The 26,358-nt window shown below is 47.0% G+C and overlaps 1 protein-coding gene across 1 annotated transcript in view; it reads right to left on the bottom strand.

The window, feature by feature from the left end:
* Window positions 1-13,143: 13,143 nt before the first annotated feature.
* The window catches only part of sbm (L-type amino acid transporter sobremesa), a 144,264-nt gene continuing 131,049 nt past the window's right edge, over window positions 13,144-26,358 (bottom strand). The window contains exons 10-13 of the mRNA XM_050195080.3: window positions 20,864-20,960; window positions 20,647-20,796; window positions 15,964-16,132; window positions 13,144-13,799 (exon numbers count right to left, since the gene is read on the bottom strand). Coding sequence (XP_050051037.2) covers window positions 13,726-13,799; window positions 15,964-16,132; window positions 20,647-20,796; window positions 20,864-20,960 — 490 coding nt within the window. The 3' untranslated portion in view covers window positions 13,144-13,725. The remainder of the gene's footprint in view (window positions 13,800-15,963; window positions 16,133-20,646; window positions 20,797-20,863; window positions 20,961-26,358) is intronic.

Below are 26,358 nucleotides of genomic sequence, written 5' to 3' on the forward strand. Positions count from 1 at the left end.
TATAAGCAACGGGAAGCAGTGGTGTGCATGATGGTAAACGTTCCCGAAGAGCTTCCGGTCGAGCTTCCGGGACTAGGCTCAGTGACGAACAGGAAAGACACCGATCAAGTCATTAGTGACTTAATAAGTAAAAAAAAAATTAAATTAAATTATGGGGTTTTACGTGCCAAAACCACTTTCTGATTATGAGGCACGCCGTAGTGGAGGACTCCGGAAATTTCGACCACCTGGGGTTCTTTAACGTGCACCTAAATCTAAGTACACGGGTGTTTTCGCATTTCGCCCCCATCGAAATGCGGCTGCCGTGGCCGGGATTCGATCCCGCGACCTCGTGCTCAGCAGCCCAACACCATTGCCACTGAGCAACCACGGCGGGTTTAATAAGTAAAGCATCGCTGTCGCCTGAGCAGAAAACCGAACTACACCAGCTCTTACAAGAGTTTCAACGTCTGTTCTCTGAGAGGCCTGGTAGGACTTCTGTCCTTACTCATGACATAGAACTTACCTCCCCAGAGCCAGTACGATCCAAGGCGTACCGGGTGTCACCCCGCCAGAGCGATATTATGGAGGCTGAGGTAAAGAAAATGCTACAGCTCGGTGTTATTGAGGCGGGTGAGAGTGATTATACCTCCCCTTTGATTTTAGTTGAGGTACCGGGCAAGGAACCTCGTCCTTGCGTCGACTACCGCAGGCTTAATTCCATCACTAAGGATCAAATTTATCCGATCCCTAACATCGAGGAGCGCCTTGAGAGAGTGAGTAGCGCTCAGTTTATTTCCACCCTAGATCTTGTCAGGGGTTATTGGCAGGTTCCACTTACAGAAGAGGCTAGTAGGTATGCGGCGTTCATTTCACCAATGGGGACATTCCGTCCTAAAGTTTTGAGTTTTGGTTTGAAGAACGCGCCATACTGCTTTTCAAGCCTCATGGATAAAGTGTTGCGGGGACAGCAAGAATTCGCTTTACCGTATCTAGACGACGTAGCGATATTCTCCGCATCCTGGCCTGAGCATATGGCGCACTTGCGGGCAGTGCTAACCCGCCTGCGCGATGCGGGCTTGACAGTCAAGGCTCCCAAGTGCCAGTTAGCACAGGCCGAGGTTGTCTACCTCGGACACGTGATTGGTCGGGGTCGTCGCCGCCCCTCTGAAATAAAGGTGGCCGCTGTGCGAGACTTCCCGCAACCGCGCACGAAGACCGATATTCGGTCGTTCTTAGGTGTCGCCGGCTACTATCAGAGGTACATCCCCAGGTACTCTGATATCGCGTCTCCCCTAACGGATGCTCTAAGAAAGACAGAGCCGCAAACAGTCGTCTGGGATGAGACAAAGGAAAGAGCTTTTAGCGCCCTAAAGAGCGCCCTAACAAGCCAGCCTGTGCTACGATCGCCCGACTACTCAAAAGGGTTCGTTGTTCAGTGTGATGCTAGTGAGCGAGGCATGGGCGTTGTATTGTGCCAACGGGAAAATGGAGAAGTAGAACACCCCGTCCTGTATGCTAGTCGTAAGCTGACGAGTCGTGAGCAGGCGTATAGCGCCACCGAGAAAGAGTGTGCGTGTATCGTGTGGGCCGTTCAGAAATTGTCATGTTACCTAGCTGGCTCGAGGTTTATCATTGAGACGGATCACTGCCCTCTCCAATGGCTGCAGACCATCTCTCCCAAAAATGGCCGCCTCCTGCGCTGGAGCCTCGCTTTGCAACAATATTCCTTTGAGGTGCGTTACAAAAAGGGGAGTCTCAACGGTAACGCCGATGGCTTAAGTCGAAGCCCCTAACGTGGGAATCAGCCTCAAAATTGCTTGTTACTGATGTTTTTCTTCCTGAGGCAGGATTTTTAACCTATTGCTTTCGTGTAGTGTTTCAAAGTGATGATGTGCTTTCTAGTGCAATTTTCCGATTTGTGGACGCGTTCTGAGTGCTGCTAAACTACTGTAAGGAACTAGGCAGCAGTATAAAAGGGGAAAGAGCCTGGCAGGGCTTAGTGAGGGTTGTGCCGTGCTTGCTGACTGAGCGGTTGACTTTCGGCGTAGTTCTAACGCTTGCCGGAAACGAGAACAAAAATGTCAACTCTCCCGAAGTCACTTTGCAGTGTCCTGTGTGCACCTGAACGTGAGAACGAGGGCTTCTCTGTGCGCTGCGCTCAAGAAACGCCAAAGGACGCCCGACTTCGGTTATGAGCATCATCGAGCGACATCCCTCCGGACAGCGGATGCAGTCCCCTGACCATCGGGATCTCCTTCCCCCGGCGGGGCGGTCTGTTACGTTTCGCCTACAACGCGCGGTAATGCCGGCGCGGATGCAACGGACGCCGGGGCTTCGTTCAAAGCGGCGGACATTTTGGCCCGTTCGACGCCGCCGCAACGCCTCCCCGCCAAGCGTGTCCAGGCGTGTTTCAGTGCCACGTGTCTTCGTGCGTGCGTGTGTGTGTGTGTGCCCACGCTTGTCAAAGCGCGGCAGCCGGGGAGCGGAGCTCCCCAAGTGAGGTGCCAGGAGGTCTGTCCGTCGGCGGGTTGGCGATGCGTCACTACACTCGGCTCAACATGTCTCTCGGCTCGACCGTGCGCGCCGTCGCGTGGGCTCATGCTCCGCCGTCGCGTGGGCTCATCCCGTGACCTTCCTTCTGGCCCGCGACGCCGAGAGTATAAGAGCAGCTGCCCCCGGACGCCAGGAGAGAGGCTCCGATTTCTTCTGTTGAGTTACGTGCTCTCCCGTCTCTCCACTTCGGTCGACCTGACCGGCCGCTCTTTTGCTATGTTAGAATAAACAAGTTGTTCTGTTACCAGTCTACTCTTGCTTTGCCGGGACCTTCGGATGCTTCCAGTGCCCCAGGCCGCCAGGCCAACGCTACCCTTGGGGCTTGCGACCCATTCGCAATAACGGGCGCCAGCACCGAGACCCCAACAGCGGACATGAAACGACTGGCTTGACTGGCTTTTGCTGAGCCGAAAACTAGATTGGATTTGGCTGAAGACACTCTGTTGCCGGACAACATTCGTTGGCTACGCCAAAATCGCTGCGGTTTGCATGCGGTCCGCCACCAAAACTGAAGCGGGAAAAGGCTCGGCGATTTGTTGGACCGCGAGGGCCGCGGTCTTGCGCGGGCCAACGGCGGTACGCACGAACTGGTGACGTCCTCTCACGTGATGCGCGGACCGCGGTCCAAATGAGCAATTTGGTCCGCTGTGTCTTAAGGCCGATCCACACGACGGACCAAATTGCTCTTTTTGTTGGATACGCGTTCTGTTCGGTTGCTTCAACGTCACAAAGTGGCAGTATGCAAAATTTGTGACAGCGGGGCGGAGAGAGCAGCCAATCAGGAAGCGGTGACCTCCCCGGTAGTTTATTTCCGTCGTTTGTCGCTGCTTGTAGACAGTGTACTACAAAACAAAATGTTTGTCGTCTTCCAAATGAATGAAATCTTTATCTAAAGAAATGTATTTTTTCTTCTCAAGCCCAAACACGTTTTCAAATAGTAGTACGTGTGACTACTGCAATTTATAACTATTAGATTCTTTGCGTCGTCCCTAGGTGGTGTCGCGCACAGCGAGAAGAAAAAAGAAAAAGAAATGACGGGAAGAGTGGCGCACTTTTCTAGAGGCAGCGACAACATTCCAGTGGCTCTCTGGCACCGATGATGGGGTCGATTTCTCTGCAAAACCAACGAATTATTTGTTTCGAGAAACAAAAACGACGCCGGAATTCACTTTCTGCCATTTCTTCAAACGCGCTTCGCACCGCCACCCGCTCTCCTCCTTCCTCTAGAAACGCCAGCGCAACAACTTCAGGGGCCGAATCTTATAACGGTTCGGAATACGAACCGTTCGCTTCGCTGCTTACGTCACTAGATGTGCCACTCCCAAGCCGGCTGTGGAAGAAGGGGAGGACGCGACCAATAGATGAGAGGGTGCCACCTCTGAAGTGTACGTCATTATATGACGAGCTAATCGAGGAATTGCAGAATGTTTCTGCTTGCTAAATAAATGTAAAATATAATTTAAATATTATCCGCCAAGTTCTGAAGTATAAACGTGTGGTGCCGGGCGTTCACGCAATGCAGAAGTAATTTATTAATGTCATTCTTTTTTTATTCTCAGCCCACAGGTGGTATCGCAAGCGTAAATGAGTTAAAGCTATGTCGTCTGCTACCAGGAGCTCGCACGATGCACGCAACAGGACCGCACTACCGGCACTTCTCAAGTAGCGAGCGCGACAAAACCGTGAACTGGTTCTTAGGGACACCTTTACTAGCCGACTATATCAATTTTCCATCTTTTTTCGCCCTTCGTCATCGGCTCGGACATGACTCGCTCGCCGCCGCGCTGCCGCTGTCCCTGCGATAAGCCCTACGGCGCGTCGCGTGATAAAAGCAATGGAACTTGAAATCGAACATTACGATACACGGGCCCTACATTGCCTGCGCGAAGTCAAATCGAAGAGTGTGGTGCTGACCGTGCGCGCTGTGCCGTAAAATTGAGTAACAAAGTGCGGCACTCCCGAACCAGAGAAAAAGAAGGCGGCCTAATAAGAGATCTCCACAATATCTTCCCGTCCTGACTGTATAGTTTTATCAGCCGAACGAAGGAAGTGCTGAACCAGCCTAGGCTGAACCCTTCTGACTGCTGAACGGCGATCTGCGAGCTATTCACGCTGGCGATAGCACTGAGAATTCGATCTCACCATGCAAATATCTCCTTGGCATTGGCTTTGAAGCTGAGGTCACGGGAAAGCTGACCCAGCCCTTCAACTGGCCAACACAGTAATTGCGAGAGCAACTTTGTGGACAGTGTCGGCAGCAGAGATCTAGGTCATTCCGATGAATGCTTCACGTCCGACCGACCTCTGGGAGCTGCAGGCCGGTGGCGATGAACCGCAGCGCGCAATATTCCTTCCTCTGCGTGGAATGGCCACTCGTACGCTTGCACCCAAGTCCCCTCCATTTGATAGCGTAGCCTGCAAAAGGTTTACTTAGAAAGCCAGTAAGGGCGGTGCAACTCATTATCCCTCACTTCTTCGAACGCGTATCGCGCTTCCAGCCGTGGTCGACACCGAAAGAGGAACGCCAAGCAGACGACGAAGGCAAGTAATAGCCTCCGAAGCAACCAACGCACGCGCGCGCGACGCCCGCGTGTCTCCGGGGTCGCGCGACCGGCGCGCGCGGCCAGGGTCACAAGCCAAAGCCAAGCCACAGCAACGGAACCCAGAGCGGACTACCACTTCGCCGGTTCCTACGACCGGTTCGCTTTGAAGATGATTGACACATGCGTGACGTATTCAAAAATTGCGATACCGCCCCGCTGCCTCTGACGACCTGTGACGTATCAAAATTTCGGCCAATCAGGTGAGGCCAAAGGAACGGTTCCCCAACCGAACCGTTATAAGATTCGGCCCCAGTTCCCAACAGAAGCGCCATTTTCTCGAATGAAACTATGTATTGGATCCAAACGTGCCATGCCGCAGCCGCCGGTTGGATCTAATCCAATCCACCAGACGCGCCATGCGAAGCCGTATGATCGCTCCGAACTTCCCAGCTCTCGTCGCGTTCGGCGCCTAGCAGTCGAAATGCTCGGTGGGAGGATGATTGACAGGAGCGTGTCGTCATTTTGACGTCACCCAAAACGTTGCCGCGCCCCGCGGCTGGCGACGTCGGCGCGGAGTAGGCCAATCGCGCGCGCCGGTAACCGAACGAACGCGCCGAACAACCATATCCGATTGCACCCCCGGTCCGTCCTGTGGATCGGCCTTAAACGAGCTACCCTAGCAGAGGCCCAGCGCCGTCGCCGCTAGAATCTAGAGGTGGGCTACGCCGAACCAGGCATCGTTGCAGCAAGTCGAGCATATTGACACGTGTACTTGTTTGTCTTTATCGGGCGACACGTTTCGCCGTCTAACAAATGTTATCGCACAGCGCAGGACGCGCCTGCATGTATCGGAAGTTTCTGGAATGTTATCGATGCTTCCATCCAATGTCTGTGACCGAACCTTGTGTAATCTGATCGCATGTATGCGCGACGCGAATAATGTAGAACTTTGTGGAAGGCACGCGGGTCCCAGCGATTACTCTGGAACATTAGACGACTGATGTATAAAAGCCGACGCGCTTGACCCGCCGATCAGATTTTCGACGATCGCCGACTGTGTTCGCCGCTGTCGCCGTTCTTTGAGTGTAGCCTGTTTTTGGGGGCACAAGTTCGCCCAATAAAACGCTAGTTTCGTCTTTCTCAGTTTGGCTGCTTTCTTCACTGTCACTACCACGTGACATCTGGTGGAGATGCTAGTGCGTTCATGTACCGAACGCCCCCGCAAAGCCGTGATCGAAGCCCGAAGCCCGAGGACAAAACCGACATCGCCCAAGACCAGCGTGCTCCGCAAACTGCAAGGACTGCCCCCAGAGCACAGACTTCTACCTGAGACGACAAAGAAGATCGTGGCCAAGATTAAAAATGTGTCTTTAATCTTGCGCAGATCAGGACTTTCAGTAGTGAAGTAAGACATTATGATCTGCTTTTGTACTGACAAAGTGCGCTTTGGCAATGTTGTTTCTAATGTTTCTGCGCAGCAAATTCTGCTCGTGTAACTTCGGTGACTCTCCTGTTGTGCATTATTTATGTCTCCTGTCCTCAACACGTGCCGTTATAACCATGTTCCGTCAAGCCAGCAACGAACTAGCCAATCTGAGTCTGTTAATATTATTACTATTCGGACGAGAGGCTTCTGCAAGAACGACGCATAAGTAAAATATACGGCAATCTCTACGTTATGCTTAAGTGATTTACACCCTTCGAAAAAGCGCACAAAAAAAGGGATAACATACGTGTTAATGGGTTCTACAAGGAGTCCCCACGTAACTTGAGCCAAACATTAAAAATGTGCAAATGCCACGTAGCTGGACAGAACTAAGGTAATCTTGTTTGCCATCGCCTTGGAGATACTCAGATTCTTTTCTTTTCATTCCGCCGAATTAGATAATCAGTCTTCATTAATTAATCAACTTCTCAAATATTATATTTAGATGAAAATTGTATATAAACAAATTGTAGAGAAACATGAAAAACTCCCGATACAGCCTTCTGTTGGACGATTCGTGCTACATCAAAGTGTTTTTCCGAGCGTGAAAGAAGCCGGAGCCACAGGAGCCGGGTACACAGTTGTCTCGTGGCTTATACAGCAAGATAGAGGGTACGCTGGGACAATGACTGAAGTACTGGGGAAAAAAATCACCGCCAATCCACTCCTGTGGAGGTGGTTGGTCAGCGAAGCTGTAGATATATGTTGCGCCTAATGTAGGGAAACTTGTCAAACACCAGTCCCATGATGTGTGCCCATTATGCAGATTGCTCTTCAAAGTGATATATGACACAACCACACGTTTCAATGCAGTTTGCAAAACCTTTATTTTATTTATTACGTCAAAATGACTGCTATAACTGCTTTGTGGGCGCGCTATGATACACACTCATGTTTTCAGTTCTTATTTGAGAAATGTTTGTGGCCAAACCTATATCGGCGCGTGGCCCGTCTACGATAGCCGGTTGACTCGGATAGTCGGAGTAACCGAGGCCAAACTCTTCCAGGAAGTGGGTGAAGCACTGCTTTGTTTCCTGTTTTGTGATGGCTACGTTAAACTCTCCGACAACGTCCACCGGCGAGGGACTGGCGGCAACACACGTTGATCAACGCGGATGTGCGCGCGCCCGTTCTCTCGTCATCAATAATGTGGCTTGATTTGGTGTTCAAATGCGTTTCGTATTGAAACGAAAGTTGTGATGTATGTGTGCTTCACGCCTCTGCCTTACGCGGGTGTGATCCATTGCTCCTGGTCCTGCACTGCCACCGGGATCGGCCCACCTTGGTTTTCTGTCGACGCGACGGACGCAAAAAAACCCCGGGATCCTAGCCATGCATAGACAGCTTCGCTGTAATAATGACATTCGTGATACAGTGTAAAACATGACGACTTGCATCTAGTTTACAAAAGCCTGCTTTGTAGTTCGGTTGAAGAAGACTAGTGTGATATAAACAAACAGAATAAATAAAACGAGCTGCAGTGGCTTTGGACTGCTTCTAGAGTTTTACAAAAGTCAGATTGGTGCCGGTCCCAAACAGAGTACACATGCGCATTCCGACCTTCGGGCCGACGAACGTTAGATAAGTTAGTAATCTTAAAAGGGGGGAGCAAAGCTCAAGTTGTGGCGGAAGTAGCCATTGGTACGATTGGCTTCGTTAGTAATGCTTATAACGTCAGAAAACCGAGAGATGTTATTTGAAATAAGAGCGCCAGGGAACACTTGCATGCTTTCACAGAGGGCTCAGGGGTCCTGCCTGTATAAAAATAACACGTCGTTATATGTATCAGAAACCATAAAGTTTTATTTATTTATTTGTTTATTTATTTATTTATTACAACTCGCAGTTGCAGAGAACATAATTCGGAGAATGGGGATGTTACCGTCGATGAAAAGGTACCAGAAATGCTTTTTAGTGTTCAGTTACATTAGCCACAAGTTGCACCAAGTGGTAGCTTTATCGAGACCATCTTGTAATGTGCCATTATCTTTCCTATTAATAATTGGGCGATAAATCACACAGTTGCCAGACATTATGCAAACGTTAGATGAGAGATAAGTGGGGAAATCATTTATAGAAGGGAGAGGAGCCCTAGGACTGTATATTGAGGCACTTCGGAGAGAATTGGACTCCTTGATGAGAAATGATATCACACGCGAACTGCTGTCTAGAAATTACATATCCAGTCTAAAACAAGAGGGTCGAGGTGCAAGCAAGAATGCTTTGACGAAGCCGCTGATGCGGAATTTGGTCAAACAGCTTTTCAAAATATAAAAAACAGGGCATCAAGTAAAATGTTTGGATCAAGGTTACACCTACCGGTATGTCATTAAACAGAGCTACCAAAGCTGTATCACAAGATAGATATTTCACAGATAGACGTATCACAGATAGATGTTTACGGAAGCCGTGCTTGTAAGCGTGCAAGAAATTGACAGAAGTTAGAAATTTAGCTACGTGGGAGTAAAGTACATCTTACAATAATTTTGAATAGACGCAGGTTATAGAAGTCGGCGAGTAACTTCTGTATAAGTATGGGAGACTTTTCTTCGGCACTAAAATAACTTTACCCACCTTCCAGCCATCTAGCACCACTCCTGGTGAAGGAGACTGCTGAAAAATATGAGATCTCGCTAGCAATGTGTTTAGTGTTGTTAATGTTTCTGTATCGATGCCGTCGAAGCTATGCGAAGATGATAGTTTCAACGAATCAATGCCTTTCTTGATATTGTCAGAACTGAAAGTGATCGCAGGCATGGTGGGATAACTGTAACGTGGGAATTCAGGAAGTTCGTCATCGGTATCGTCAGTAAATACGGAAGTCGCCGGTAAACTGCTCGGCGGTTTCATCATAGGGAATATTAGTTTCTTCGTCGTACAGTGATAGTGGTTGAGAAAGCTTTGGGTTTTATTTCGTATAAAATGTTTGATAGGGTAGACAAAAAAAAAAAGCAGCGCTTTGCTTGTTTCGCATGAGTTCCGCGTTTTTTTTTTTTTTTTTTTTTCAGCAATGTCATATTTATGCCACGTGCACTCGGCATTGTAACGTTTAGCTGTTCGGTGAAGTATTGTCTTTTTACGTTACGGAGCTTCAGTGTCGCGTTGGACCAATGAATGAATGAATGAATGCTTGCTTGGGTTTTACGTGCCAGAACCACGATTTGATCATGAGGCACCGCACTGAATCAAGGAGATGAGTGTTTTTCATTTGCGGTGATAGTATAGTGCGTGTGTTTTAATCATGTTACGCGTTTTGTTGATTTAAAACAAGCCAATTAGTTTCAACAGATCGTTGAGAAAAGCTAGTGAGAAACCAGCTGGAAAATTCCGCGCATTTGTTATTCATGTCAGTAAAGTGGTATGCATGTATTTGTATAAAAAAAGATAGAAAGAAATAGTACAGTACAAAATTCACGGGTTTCATTATAGATATGATATCAGAGCATAAGTTTAGTTACAACTTGAGTTACTGAATTGTCTGAATAATTATAATTCAATAGAAATCACTGTGACAGAAGGCCCACCAAGGGCGCGGAGGCTCGCTCAAGCCTTCATTTGAACGGGTTTTCCCTCCGCCTCCTGTTACACTGTACTGTAAAGAAGCAAATAAATAAATAAATTGCCATTTATTTATCAGGTGACTGCGTTGATATCGCCGCTAGCATCGTCGAGCCTATATGCCTGATGGCGCTAGTCCAGTCTCCTCTTCTTCCACCGCGGGGCTCTATGAGTGCTGTCCATTACATGGCTCCCATGTACACATGGCTACATGGCTACCGCACACCAAAGCACAGAGTCGTAGACTTTAGAGACCCGCCACGTGAGCATGACTTTGGCGAAATTCCTGAAAACCCGGAAGTAGAAAGCGAAAGTAAAGACGTCATTAATGGCGTCACACACAAGAAGGTGGCACATTTAACCGGCTAAATAATGGAAAACAGCTGCCTCGCATAGACTGAACATCTACCTAGCAGAGCAGATGTGACGTCATTCCCTCCTCTGTCGCTTCTCCTCCCCCCGCGCACGTGCTCGCTGGCTCGCTCGCTCGCAACAGCTGCGCGCGCGCGCTCGTAACATGCTCTGACGTCAGCACCGCACAAGGCGCGTAAGGTGCGCTTCGTGCGTCGCTCGCTAGGGGGCTGCGCCCCGCCAGGTGGCGCACGCTGCGCTTCCTCCTCGCCCTCACTCCCTCCTCGCCTGCATATCGATCGTGCCAGGGGAAAGACGTTCGTTCGGTTAACCTAAAGAACACCAATACCGAGGTGGGAGTGCCACTAAGAGACTCCTAAGTCAAAGATTAGGGTCGCCTGCTATTTCTTTCAGTGGGGGCAGGGACATTGTAGTGAAATGAGCTTGGTTAAAACGTGTTGGCAAGCTAGCTGGCTTGAATCCATGATAGAAAGTGTAAGCGCGACTGAACGAGGACGTAGAAAGAAACAGATACACGGAGACAGTGCTACTTTCAACTATAGATTTTATTTTTGCATGCATCGATAAATGTACGGCGTACGAGCGGAAACAAATGAGGCGGCAAAAAAGAACATTCAGCGGTGCATGTCGATGAACCGGACCATGCATTGCACATGTGTACGGTTCATCGACATGCACCACTAAATGTTCTATTCTTGATCTCTCGTTTGTTTCCGCTCTTACGGGGTACCTTTATCGACGCGTGCGAAAATAAAATCTATAGTTGAAAATATCACTGTCTCTGTGTGTCTGTTTCTTTCTACGTCCTCGTTCAGTTGCGTTTACGCACTCTATAATGAATGAAATGAGGCATGAAGAAAAGCTGATTGAATCATTAGAGCCAGGTTAATCTGTCAATGGCGAAGACATATAAGGATGACAAATAAGGATAACGTCTAGTATGTTATAGATGATTATTTTATTGTGCCGTGTGGGACTGCTGACTATTTGTTAGGCCAAACGTAATACACGTGTTAATGAAACCATTTTTGATGCTGTTCTTTGTCACAGATTGAGCTGTGTTGAACCAACTGATGGCAGGGACGTTCAAAATCTCCGAACAATGAAATAGGGTATCGGGGATACTGCGCTCTCACGGGACGAAGTACATCATGAAATTCAGCCGCGAAAGTGAAGGCAGCATTAGGTGATCGAGTGCATATACCGATAACAACGGCCGGGCGGGAAACGTTGCCTACAATAAAAAAAAATCACCGCCCAAGCACTCCGTTCAGGTGGTTAACAAGCGAAGCTGATCGTGCGGCGCCGGTATTTATCTCTGGGTTAAACCCGACGGTTAATTAAACGATGGCTTGGTAGGCTGTCGGATCCTCGGTACGCAATTGCTGCTTGCGCTAGGCTACACGAGCCTGTTGTGCCCGGGCTGCAGCATCGGCATGGCGTAGACGAGCTCATTCCCGTTCCCGCGGCGTTGCCGATCGAAAGCTGCCTGCTCCTCAGGAGTACGTATGACGAGTGGCCTACCCATTTAGGAGCTGGAAAGAAACTGCTGCGCGGGCGCTCGGCTGCGACGGAGAGCAACAACGTCACTACTGGCGCAACCAATTGCGCGCCTCTCTTTCTCCTTTTTTTTTTTTTGCGCATGCGCTCGGGGTTGCGCCCGAGGAGTTTTCGGCGTACAGACGACAGACGGACGAAAGAATGGGCTAGCCATATACAGCTTCGCTGTAAAAGGATTTCTAGAGACGTAGCTGTCTTTATTTCAGCGGACTGAAGACTTTCGTGAGCACCTCTTAGCCCACCGCCACACTTTTGTGGGTTAAGTCACATCGGAACATAAAGAAGTTTAGACAAAGTTACAGAATTACCGCGTAACCAATCGATGGGTTGAGACAAGTTTTAGTAAGAAGGGCAATATTTGATTCCCTTGTAATAAGCAGGCTCTGAATGGCACCAAGTTTGCGAAGAATACTTCGAACATTTGTGCAAATCATTGCAAGGTGCCTACACGGTTATTTAGACGACCGGACGCTTGGAAACTCGTGATTTAATTACGTTTTCGGAACTACAGTTCCAAAAAGGTCGTTCAGATACGAAAAACTAGACCTACATAAATGACCCTATATGGTCATATACGTACGTTAAAAAATATTTTATGGGGTGACAAAACCACGATTTTATTATGAGGCCCGCCGTAGCGGGGGACTCCGGAATAATTTGGACCACCTGGGGTTCTTTCACGAGCACCTTAATCTAAGTACACGAGTGTTTTCGCCCCCCATCGAAATGTGGCCACCGTGACCGGGAATCGATCCCGCGACCTTTTGCTTAGCAGCCCAACACCCTAAACACTAAACAACCACGGCGGGTATATGAACGTCTCAGTTCCTATAAGCAGCTTGCATGACGAAGATTGAATGGTTTCTTTTGTGCTTTTCGGCTTTAACTGGCCTCAACGAGGCAATGTGAGGAAAGTGATCGACGGTGTAATGTTCAAAACAGGTCACTTAGTGCACTGCAATCTTTTCGCCCACCGTAACTTTAATTCTCCGAAGTGTCACTTCGAAACCCGGGGATAACTCGGATGGATCTCGTGGCGATTGAGCGCAACGTAAGAAGCGTAGAAAAGAAAGAAAGCAAAATCATACATCAGTAGAAGAGGGCCATAATTTTAATTCAGTCCAGCTGGCAGTCGCTTAATTCTCTCGCTTCCTGTTTTCTTCACAAAGTGTAAAAAGAGCAACTATCGCAGAAAGGACGGTCCTTTCAAAGGACTCTGTTCTGTAATGTTGCACAAAAACCGGCTCGGCGCAGGCTGCCCATCACGATTGCTTCGTACGTCACATGACGTGCACGGTAATATATAAAGGGATATGTGGAAAAATAAGCGGAGAATGATTGGGGGGGGAGGCGATATATCTTTCTCGCTGAAGGCCTACGGGATAGCTGCTTGTTCATTTATGTCTTTGAGACAAAATGCATGTCTGAGCACTGCCGACGTCACCGGTTAGCAGAAGAAGAGTCCATTCGGAAGAGTCCATTGCAGGCGCGCCCTGTTTGACAGCCGCGCGTGCGGAGTCGTCGTCCCCTGCCCCCTAACGTCCTGTGCTCGTATCGGGCACCATCCACACAGTCGACGTCTGCCCTCTGCCGCCGACCGCCTCGTGCTTGTATCGGGAGAACTGTACAGGGTAGGGACCCTTCGTCCACGTGGGACGATGCCGTCGTAGCCTAATCCTGGGTTGTGTCTTTGTACGTTGTGGGCACTACGTTGAGCACCAGTTGTACAAGGATCGTGAATTTCCCTGCGAATGGATAAAAAAAAGAAGCAATGTACATTTTATTACGGACGTCATCATTTCCTCTGCATGACTGTTGAAATACACAGTGAGCGCACTTCGTTGAAATTCGTCAAATTCGTTACTGCTATTTTGTAATTTCTTTCTCTGACTGTTGCTGCAGACAGCTTTGTACAAAGGTGGTTCTTGTCCCTTGTAAGCTGCTTCTGAGGGCAGCACTTACACTGTGATGGATGATAAGCATTATTATTATTATTATTATTATTATTATTATTATTATTATTATTATTATTATTGTTGTTGTTGTTGTTGTTGTTGTTGTTACATAATAATAATGATTCTTAATTATTCATAGATTTTACATAGTTTACGGATATTAACCCTGGCAATTTGACAGCATTGAGGGCATAGGTCGTGTTCCATCCAAACAAGGGACCTGTAATTGTTACTTGACGAAGCCCCTTGATCGACGGGCCTTCGGAAGGTTTGCTAAGAAGCGCGCCATTCGTAGTTGTGACGCTGTCGTCTCCCGATTCATCGCCTGAGCCTAGTCCCACTTCTGGAGTGCGCGCTCTGACACGAGCGAGACCTTCAAGCGTCGACATATCATCATTGGGCACGACATCAAGGGAGGGCCCGGAAAAAAAATTCATAACAATTTCGTAGCTGGATTCTGCCACTCCTTCAAGCATCTATAGGGTCATTAACTGTGGCAAATTTACACAATCCACTGTATTGATCCTTTTCGCGGAGCACTTTGTTCTAGAGAAACGAGACGGCTCTTTCGGCGGCTTGCCGCACATGGCCTCAGCGACAGCGCACGAATGCGAAACAATTATCGCTTCCTCAGCGAAAACGTATCCTCAGCGAAAAAGCGCTGGCAGAGCGATGTCGTATACGTGTCTAAAAGGCTTGACAACGTTATACTGCCACACAGTTTTTGTTATACGCAAATAAATCCATTCTCCCCGGCAGCTCTGCGTAGCCTGTGCCGAGCGATCGACGGGCAGCGATATTGTATTCCTTTCGGAACGGGGCCGCCTTCCTCTATTCCGAAAAAAAACTCAGTTTTGTTCGGCATTTTAAGGCATCTTTAATACGTACACTTCATTCTAACGTAGAGAGTTTTTGCAGTTCTATGACGTCGCGTGACAGACAGATGCAGTTGGTGCCACCCGGAAACTTTTGACCAATAACGGAGGCCTAAAGGCGTGAAAGGCGTGGAATGGGAAAGAAATGTTTTTCTTTCGTTTCGTCTAATCATACATAATCAGTTGGTATACACTTCATAGCAGAAATGGAGTTCTCGCGGTTTCCTTGACGTCGCGTGACAGACAGGCGAAGTGGGGGTGGCCCAAAATTTATTTTACGAATATTGGAGGGCTAACTGCAGAAATGGAATATAAACACTTGGAATAGCTTTACGTTATAGCGCCCATGGTTCCATTTTTGCCACCCTACCGCCTCTATGGACCCCCTGCAATGTGTCCAAACGTAAAAACAACCAAACGAACAGGCAAACAAACAAGAAATTTACATTTGAGCCAGGCATGAACGTCTATATAGCTATCGGACACGGTAACCTTATAGTTACTCCACAATAAGTAACTCTACTTATAGTGAGTGCACTCTGCCACTAATGATTGGCAATGGATATATGTACTCATCGCACATGGCGTCCACGTGCAGACTTGCTTTTTGCTCGGAAAACACGGACGATGAGAATGATTGCCAGATCACTGCTCGCTCATGTCCACGGGAGCGACGTTTCATTGCTGGACGAAAAGGCCAAAACTGCTTAATTGTCATCGCTGCCGATAATTGTGCGGTAACCTGTCGCGAACAAAGTGTTGCCAGCGTCATGCTACCCAGCCAAATTTTTCGTATCGAGGCAATAAAACGTCGGTGCTTTCACAAAAACTATTGACTGGGCACACAAAGGGAAAAGAAATTCAATTTTAACGTTAGAAGTTAGCATAGCTACAAGCTTGGCATGGCAATCCAGATTCGAAAGATGAGAGAGAATGTGAGAGAATTTGAGAAAAGAAACACACACGCATTAGCCCACGAACTCAAGGCAGTTTACGGTCTCTCAGTGAGACCTGTATACAGACATAAGCCTGTATATGCATGCTGATTACAACTCTAGCGCGCATTTGGGCATACGTACGCATGATGCCAAGCCGGAGCCTGTAGTGGACGAATGGCACGTAGAAAAGGAGACCTGAGACGATAAAAAGGCACGCGTAGACGTACTCCACTTGCGGGTTCTGGATGATGGGCGCCGCCACCAAGTAGATGGACAACAGCAATACGATCCACGGAATCACGATGGGAACCTGCGCAAAAGAGCCGACGAATTTACTTCCACTGATGTTCGAAGACAGTAAAGCTGCCATCCTGTTTATTATGTACTTTTTACCCTGAGAATGTATTTACCAAACGTCTCACGCACAGCAACAATCTCAAAAACTGGCAGTTTGTTAATACTGTAGAGTCTGGAATACCACGGCATCTGAGCTTAATGGCTACACACACGCTTTGTAGTTATTATCAGGGTTGCCAGATTGGGCTATTAATAGCCAAATTGGGCAGCTTTTTGTCCGAGTTGGCGTCAGAAGTTTCCCTTTGGCTATGTGACTATTTTTGGGCTATATCTTTTCCCTGTGTAAAAAAAATTAAAATACTTAAGCACAAATGAAAAGCACGCTGGAATAAAAATGCGGACGACAGCAGGTTAAAGAAATTGAGCGCGTCTGCTAGAAATTCAAAATTTGCAAGTTCTATGTTAGAGAACACATATGCATGTCAAAAGGTCAAGGATCGCGGCCTGTTGGTAACTTTAATATAGAAAGCTGGCCTCAGGAATCCGCGTAGACCCGGGTGCGCCAGCGAACTGTTGCCGCCTCCACGTGTGAGCTTTCGGCGTCCTACGTTTTAAGCATGCAATGCGTTTAGCTCCCGTTGACGGTGCGCGCGGGTGACCTCGGCGCCAGAACGAAGGGAGAACACCGAGCTCAACCTAACCGAAATTTGCCGAATTTTCTGCCTGCTACATGGCGCCTACGTGGCACTTCGCTCGGACCCTTCCTGCCCAAATTGCCCCTGCTCCAACGCCAATTTAGAACATATCTCTTCCGTTGCCCCACAGCCACCAGTCATCCGTTCCCTACACAATTCCAAACCCCCTCCTGTCTTTGCTATCACTACCCGTATCAAATGCTACTGTCAAACGAATGTTCAGCGAAGTCTTGCTCATTAAAACCACCCTTCGAAATAGAATGTCGAACGAGACATTGGTAGCACTCCTCCGCGTGAATTTTGGCCTGGCCAGGAACGGACGCTGCTGCAAGGATTTTAAACCGAGCCAAGAATTGTTGTCCCATTTCAGCTCCGGCATTTGTACGGGCCAAGCAGTTCCACTTCGTAATAAGCTCGTGATGCTTAATCGTAGCATACTTTGTTTATGTCTATATATGGTACTAGATTTTGTACCAACCGCCATCTATTGTGTTAGACTTTGTCTTGCATTTTTTTTAGTTTTTTGTTTAGTGCATTGTGTGGTGTTAACCGAAACTGTCACGAGCTGTAAGTAATAATACTGAACGCCTGAATGCATGCCATTGCTTAGCGTGTTTATCGCGCGGTGCTATTTGTCAGTTGTTCTTTTCGTGATTTTTTAATGCTCTGGGAAAATAAAACTGTGCATTTTCAATGAAGACCGCATTTGCCTTATCATGAATTTGCCTGTATGCCTGCGTTTTTGCACTTCTTGCGCTTGTGCAGCATCTCTTTTCCGTACCGCATGGCGTCCGTGACGATGCGCGCAGAGGTCATACGTGGTCATGCATGGAAAAACTAAAATGTAGGTATTCTTGCCGAAAATTAATTAAATATGCTTAAGAAGTGACTTCACAAAAAGACAAGGCTTTTTGGCTACTTTTGGGCTACCCAAAAGTTTCGCTGTTGGCCACATTTGGGCTACTGCGGAGGCCAATTTGGCTACCTGTGGTTCGAGCGATCTGGCAACCCTGATTATTGTGTATACAGCTATAACGAACAAATTTTGGATAAATACAGAAACACAAGGGACATGCGCCGTGACTTACATTTAAAAAATCATATATAAGAACGTAGAGTGGCGATTGAGCGAAAGCCTCAAGTGTCACCCGAGTCTAGGATAATTGGCTTAAAAAACAACGACCGCACAATAGCTCACGCGTCGCGGGTTTGGGATTGAATCCTCTGCCGTGTTTTGTAAAAAATTGCACTTTCAATTTTTTTTCATTGGCTCACACGAAGTTGCGCCCTTGCGACAGCGGGGACCAGCCACTCGGCGGGACGGATATGATATGAAAATAGAATAGGAGCAAAAGAATCCCTGCAAGATACGGTGCTTCGGCTTTAGTTTTCAGGCGACTTCTGCCAAACTAAGGTGATGATAAACGTTATGTTAGACTATAAGCAACAATTGGCCGATATGGGAGTTTTCTCGGCTTATCAGCCCCAAAAACTCCCATGCCCCAATCATTTACTCCGTCATATCGGAGTGAAGACGGCATATGTCGTCATTATACTCCCAGTGGTTAGGAAGGGAATATAAAAACGACATGACCTGATTATATTCCCCAAGGAGTTTCAGGTCACGTGAGTGGAAACTCCCCACGGGAGTTTAAATACCATTTTTGGTACAGCGACGCGCGTGTGTGTGTCAGAAGCTTAGTTGTCATTATTTTGGCACTTTCCCTTTTTGTTCTTCTGCCCACTTTGCTTTTTCTCTCACTGTTACTGCGTTAGGAAATTTAAGCATGATGTATGCTCGGAGCTAAGGGCTTGATCCATGCTCTGCAATGTATACACTACAGCCTAGAGTGAGTCTGTACAAGGAATTGTGATGGGGTGATGCTATTAAGGGCACGCACATTCACCCGCTCTTAAAATCGGTGTACAATAGAATGAACATTTTACCGTCCCTGATGACTCTCTTAGCCACCATGTTTGCCTTTCGGTGGTATGGGGAAAAAGCAAAGGTCGACTCTGCTTTATTTAGTACACTCTGTCAGCTTGTTACTGTAAAAATGGCACTGTTACTGCCTACCAGAACTATCATTTTCCTAATCATTTAGTTTTGAAGTGCAATAAATGTTTTGGTGTCTTCCCCAGTTTTTACTGCTTTAACTCTTGCGCGCGTGCCAATATTAATGAGAAATGACGTCCTCGTTACTCTTTGCTTTACCGTATGTTGTACCACAAAGTCTAGGTATGTCACAGAATGCTCTGCTATAACTATGTTATTTCCACAATGACTGTATTGCACCTTGTTTAGGCAGGTTGGGAGGTTTCCATGTATTTTTGATGTACTTCATAGGGTCTTGGCTTAAACCTGTAGCTGGATGAGTTGCTTTCTATTCGTACTATGTGGTTTGCGCAAATAACACATGGACAAGAAAGAATCAAAAACCAGTTGAGAGATTGTGCTTGTGTCGTCCATTTCTTCCTTGCTATGTGCTTATGCAATAAATTTATTTTCTAAAGAACACTACTTCGCTTACTTTTGTTTGCATCTCCCAGCTTGGAAACAAATATATTGTGTACTTCCCAGTGCGGAAGATCAATATTGAAAATTCTGAAATCGGCATACTAGCAGAGTCATGTGAACAGATACTCCCATATCTTCCTGTAAAACCTCCGCGATCAATGTAAAGAAATACTCCTATGGTACCCTGAAAAACCTCCCTCGAATGTAAAAAAGTATTTCCATAGTTCCCTGCAAAAGTTCCTCGATGGATGTAAACGTATACTCCCATAGTTCCCAGCAAAATCTCTTAAATGGATGTGAACATATGCTCCCATAGTTAACTGCAAAAGCTCCTCGATGGATGTAAGCATATACTCCCATAGTTACTTGCAAAAGCTCCTTGATGGATGTAAACATATACTCCCATAGTTCCCTGCAAAAGCTCCTCGATGGATGTAAACGTATACTCCCATAGTTTCCTGCAAGATCTCTTAAGTGGATGTAAACATATGCTCCCATAGTTAACTGCGAAAGCTCCTCGATGGATGTAAACATATACTCCCATAGTTACCTGCAAAAACTCCTTGATGGATGTACACATATACTCCCATAGTTCCCTGCAAAAGTCTTCAATGGATCTAAACGTATACTCCCATAGTTCCTAGCAAAAGCTCCTCGATGAACGTAAACATATACTCCCATAATTCCTAGCAAAAGCTCCTCGATGGATGTAAACATATGCTCTCGTAATTTCCTGCATAAACTCCTTGATGGAGGTAAACATACAATCCCATAGTTCCCTGCAAAAGCTCATCGATGGATGTAAACATATACTCCCATAGCTTCCTGCAAAAGCTCCCCGACGGATGTAAACATATACTCCCATAAGTCCATCCAATATCTCCGCTCAGCAGGGGAATAAAATTTTTACTCCGCCTAACCGGAGTATATTAACCTCCCATCGGGGAATGCGCTATAGAACAAGTCATTTACTCCCATATCGGATTATTTTTTGCTTATAGTGTACTTTTGCAGCGGACACGCAGTATAGCTAAAGTATAGCTAAAGTAGCCTTTAATAGTTATCGTTGTATAGGCAAAATTCAAAGCTGAGTATGAAATATCGACCAAAGACCTGCGCGCGTCTGAAGCATGTCCTGGCACCATAAAGATATACAGGGGCGCTACTTGCCGCTGGCAGCGCCGGAGTTCCTTGCTGTGCTTGTGATGGTTGGTAAGAACAACTGATTTGCGTGTGAATAGATGCAAACATGCGCGTAAAAGTGCTTCCTGCATGCAGAGGCGGGGCTATGCGATACTGCTGCTGCGCGTGTACCTTGTAGGGCCTCGGCGCGTCCTTCTTCGTCCAGCGCAAGATGATGAGGGCCAGCATGGTGGCCCCGTAGAACATCCAAGCCGCAAAGCTGAAGAAGTCGATCAGGCTGCCGATGTCAGCCAGCGACACCATGCAGATGGACAGGACGCACTGCAGTGCACAACGAGCGTCACGCTCTTAACGGCTTGCCGGCGCCCAGCGGCGCACCCCTACTCACGTTAAGAGCCAGGGCTGGCACCGGGGTGAGTCTCCGTGCGTGTGCGTACGACAGGACTTCGGACAGGTGGCCCTCCCGAGCGGCCACAAAACCGATCCTGCGAGAACGAGGTGCGGCCGCCGTTGATGTACCGCGAGTGCACAGGGGGACACTCGCAACCTTGGCTGGACGCTACATAGCAGCCGAGATTGCTCTTGTTTTCTTTTACATTACCTTGCTTCTTATTCAGGGCTGTAATACTTGAAACGACAGAGGATGAAGACGACACCTCCTCAAGAAGCACACAAGCGGGGAGGCTTACGGAGGAAACGCTTTCCTCTGTGGTATACGCTCTTTGAATGTATGCGATGGCGTTCATTTTCATATTTCGAGCCCCATTCCAGTGAGTCCAAATACGAGCACTTCAACTCGGTTTACCCGTCAAAGACCCTAGGCGATTTTAGTGGTGCCTCTTGCTTGAAACCTGGCATATTTTTACTGGTCGTAGGGGGAAATTTGAGTGTATTCTGCTCCTACCCACGAAAACTGGCACAGCGTCCGTCTATAGCACAATGCCATCTTCATGCTATGTCCTGCCGTGTCCTGTCTGCAAATAATGTATAATTTGTAAAGTAATGTATAAATAATGTATAAATAATGTAAAATAATATGAAAATTATTTTTGAATTATTTTTTTAAAGAACTTCTGAATAAGGACTAAAATGAACAATGCAGTGCAAGAGATGTTAAAGATTTCGGTCAGGACGCATCCTCGATATCTGTCCATGTAGCAAAGCTTTCTTAGCTGTAAGAAAGGTGCATTAAACACACACATATGGTATGCACAATGTTGTATCGCTATACTTTGCGAATTAGGACGTGTTCTGTAGCTATTTAATTATGATGTGTCCGTTGCTTCGAATTGCATGCATGATAGCGCACTTTAGTATCGGCCTGTGAACCCTGCATTATAATGTGCATTTGACGGCTTCTGCATTAACGATTTCTCTCGTAAAGATTCCATACCTCGGATTGGGTATGGAATCTTTCGACAGTGGCGTCACTCCGAAGGCCTCTTTCATCAATTCGGAAAACTGCGCGTTTTTCGGTTTCGACGAGTGAATATTGGAACATCCGGTTATTATAACTGGCATTTTCTTTTCTCCGGCGTTGTCTAAGTACGGTATAATAGCGGTTAGAAATGAATACCAAAGAGGGCGGAAGAGGCTAAGAAAACATCGCTTTAAAATTAAAACAAGGAATGAGTTTGGGGACGACCGCGAGATTTGAATCCACTAACCCCTGCGACAGCTCTTTCAGAAGCGAGCGATAACGACCACCCAGCGAGACCACTTTCGTTATGTTATTTACTGCGACAGACGTTTGAAACGTGAAACTGAGTTTACTGTGTGCGTCCTTTCCGTTCGCTGACGACGACAGCGGCCGTAGTTGTCATGAGGACGTTGCCTATCGCGTCGCCATCAGGCCACCTTGTCATCTCCAGCTTCACCTTCAAAAGGGCAAACAAAAAATATGCCGATTCCACGCATTGTATGGCGATGTTATGCAAACGTTGTGTAAGTAGCTGGTTATGCAGCATCGTTTGGAGTTCTGCGAAGCGTTGCTGCAGGTAGACGAACGTGTTTGTGACGCCAGCGTGCGTGTGTGGGATGACAGTAGGAAGGCGACGACGACAACCTGACGGCGATGGCATGAAGACCCATCTTTTGTACTCCGGCAAAGAAATGTTACAACCTGGACCGTTACGCCCTGCGCTAATCCGCATCTTTTCATGGCGCGACGGCGCATGCCCCCTGCCCTAGCGGATTAGTCGCGAAACGTTTTGGAAGGGTCGCGCGCAAAAAAAGTCGCCCGAAAAAAAAAGAAAAAGAAATAAGCGTTCGGATGTGCGTTGCTGCAAGCACTCGTGCCATGTACCGCGTTGAAACTCCACTGCTAGCTCGAAGTCGTTGCCGTGCGGAAAATGCGCGTATAGCGTAAGACTGCAACTCCTCTTTAAAACAGAAAGCGACCAGTCCAGGTTTGGACTGCACGAAGAGCAGGTAGTTGCCGCCTTTCATTGGTGGCTAGCAAAACTAGCAGGGGTGCAGCGGTGGCGTAGAGGTAGAGCATCCGCCTCGCGTGCAAGGGGACCGTGGTTCGAATCCCGGTGCCGCGCAATTTCCCACCGTATACAAAAAAATCCGCGTGTTTAAAAATTGCACAAACAGGCCTGGAGAGCGGCCTGACCCCGGTGACCAGAACCGGTAACGCACTTCGTCACCAGAGCAGTATTGGCCACCCTGGTGCAGTACTTGGCCACAATCTCCTATATGAATACAACAATTAAGGAGTCTGAATAGAAGTCGGTGGCAACTCCGTTAGACAGGATACCAGTAAGCTATCGGAGAAGACGAAAGATCTGATCAAGAAACGCCAATGTATGAAAGCCTCTAACCCTACAGCTAGAATAGAACTGGCGGAACTTTCGAAGTTAATCAACAAGCGTAAGACAGCTGACATAAGGAACTATAATATGGGTAGAATTGAACATGCTCTCAGGAATGGAGGAAGCCTAAAAGCAGTGAAGAAGAAACTAGGAATTCGCAAGAATCAGATGTATGCGTTAAGAGACAAAGCCGGCAATATCATTACTAATATGGATGAGATCGTTCAAGTGGCTGAGGAGTTCTATAGAGATTTATACAGTACCAGTGGCACCCACGACGCTAATGGAAGAGAGAATACTCTAGAGGAATTTGACATCCCACAAGTAACGCCGGAAGAAGTAAAGAAAACTTTAGGAGCTATGCAAAGGGGGAAGGCAGCTGGGGAGGATCTGGTAACAGCAGATTTGTTGAAGGATGGTGGGCAGATTGTTTTAGAAAAACTGGCCACCCTGTATACGCAATGACTCATGACCTCGAGCGTACCGGAATCTTGGAAGAACGCTAACATAATCCTAATCCATAAGAAAGGGGACGCCAAAGACTTGAAAGATTATAGACCGATCAGCTTACTGTCCGTTGCCTACAAAGTATTTACTAAAGTAATCGCAAATAGAATCAGGAACACCTTAGACTTCTGTCAACCAAAGGACCAGGCAGGATTCCGTAAAGGCTACTCAACAATAGACCATAGTCAGACTATCAATCAGGTGATAGAGAAATGTGCGGAATATAACCAACCTTTATATATAGCTTTCATTGATTACGAGAAGGCGTTTGATTCAGTCGAAACCTCAGCAGTCATGGAGGCATTACGGAATCAGGGTGTAGACGAGCCGTTTGTAAAAATACTGAAATATATCTATAGCGGCTCCACAGTCACCGTAGTCCTCCATAAAGAAAGCAACAAAATCCCAATAAAGAAAGGCGTCAGGCAGGGAAATACGATCTCTCCAATGCTATTTACAGCGTGTTTACAGGAGGTATTCAGAGACCTGTATTGGGAAGAATTGGGAATAAGAGCTAATGGAGAACACCTTAGTAACTTGCGATTCGCTGATGATATTGCCTTGCTTAGTAACTCAGGAGACCAACTGCAATGCATGCTCACTGACCTGGAGAGGCAAAGCCGAAGGGTGGGTCTAAAAATTAATCTGCAGAAAACTAAAGTAATGTTTAACAGTCTCGGAAGAGAACAGCAATTTACGATAGGTAGCGAGGCACTGGAAGTGGTAAGGGAATACATCTACTTAGGGCAGGTAGTGACCGCGGATCCGGATCATGAGACTGAAATAATCAGAATAAGAATGGGCTGGGGTGCGTTTGGCAGGCATTCTCAGATCATGAACAGCAGGTTGCCATTATCCCTCAAGAGAAAAGTGTATAACAGCTGTGTCTTACCAGTACTCACGTACGGGGCAGAAACCTGGAGGCTTACGAAAAGGGTTCTACTTAAATTGAGGACGACGCAACGAGCTATGGGAAGAATGATGGGTGTAACGTTAAGGGATAAGAAAAGAGCAGGTTGGGTGAGGAAACAAACGCGAGTTAATGACATCTTAGTTGAAATCAAGAAAAAGAAATGGGCATGGGCAGGACATGTAATGAGGAGGGAAGATAACCGATGGTCATTAAGGGTTACGGACTGGATTCCAAGGGAAGGGAAGCGTAGCAGGGGGCGGCAGAAAGTTAGGTGGGCGGATGAGATTAAGAAGTTTGCAGGGACGACATGGCCACAATTAGTACATGACCGGGCTAGTTGGAGAAGTATGGGAGAGGCCTAGCCCTGCAGTGGGCTTAACTAGGCTGCTGCTGCTGCTGCTGCTGCTGCTGCTGCTGCTGCTGCTGCTGCTGCTGCTGATGATGATGATATATCGAAGCGTTTTGAAATACTGTCAATAACAGTACGAATCGGCGTCTACCAAGGCGTCTGTGAGTGAGTCCAGTGAGCGCGCGCTGTCGCGCGTCCTTGTGGATGCAAACCGCCATTCCTCGCGAGGCGCGGCAGGCGCTAAGCGCGTAAACGCGAGCTTGCGCGCGTCCTCAAGCGTACGTGTGGTGTGGGCTTAATAAGTATGATGGAGATAAGAGGAAGCTTTAGCTCGGGGCCAACTCCGACGCGGCCTATTCAAATACATGTAAAACGCAAAAACGCTTTTCTGAGATAATCTCTGGACCAATTTTAATTAAGGTTGTTGCATTTGAGCGAGACCGTTAAATTATAGTAACTGTTGGAAGCGGAATTTGGATTTAGGGCCTGGATCTTGTTGAAAGAATTTTCAAAAATTCGAAAGTTTGAAAAAAAAAATAGAAGCACGAAGTTTAAAGAGTAGCTCTCCGTTAAGAACCAATATCGCGGTTCCGTAAGCGGCATCCGTTAGATCATTCAAAGCGAACAAATTCGATATGTATATTTATATATTACGTGAATTTGTTACGTTGTGTACAAGGGTTCTGAAAAAGCTGTATTTACACATTGCAAATTTTTTTGAGATTCATGTGTAACATATCAATTTTGTAAGCTTTAGATCTACTATAAGGTGCAGTTCACAGAAGTGGGATATCATTTTTCATCGCTGAGTTACGGAGTTGTAAACTTTATAGTTTCGTTTTCTGAAAATTTGTGATTTTTGCCAATTTTTAGTAAAAAAATTGAAGACGTAAATCAAGAATTCGAAACCAACAGTCACTAGATTTTAAGTTTTTCTTTTAAATGCAACAAACCTCGTCATGTTTGGTGCAGTGGTTGTCGAGAAAACCGAATACTCATTTTACATGTATTGAGTTAGGAGCACCCGAACTAAAGTTTCCTCTTAAAGAAAAGCGGGAATCAGCAATAAATAAACAGCCCGTAATATGTTATCTGGATCACAGTTGCCATTGTTCAAGTGGCTCGGCCGCTCATATTGACTCGTCTCAGGGTGGAACAACGCGGCACATATGCGCAGATATGTATGTTTTGCTACGTTTTGATATAATTTCATATCAGTGATGCACCTTTTCCACAATATTTGACACTAACAAGGATCTGTGTCTGTAAATGTCGATGTAAACAAGTGCACCGCTTTG

This window comes from Dermacentor andersoni, chromosome 1 (genome assembly GCF_023375885.2).
Source record: "Dermacentor andersoni chromosome 1, qqDerAnde1_hic_scaffold, whole genome shotgun sequence".
Classification (NCBI taxonomy): Eukaryota; Metazoa; Arthropoda; class Arachnida; order Ixodida; family Ixodidae; genus Dermacentor; species Dermacentor andersoni.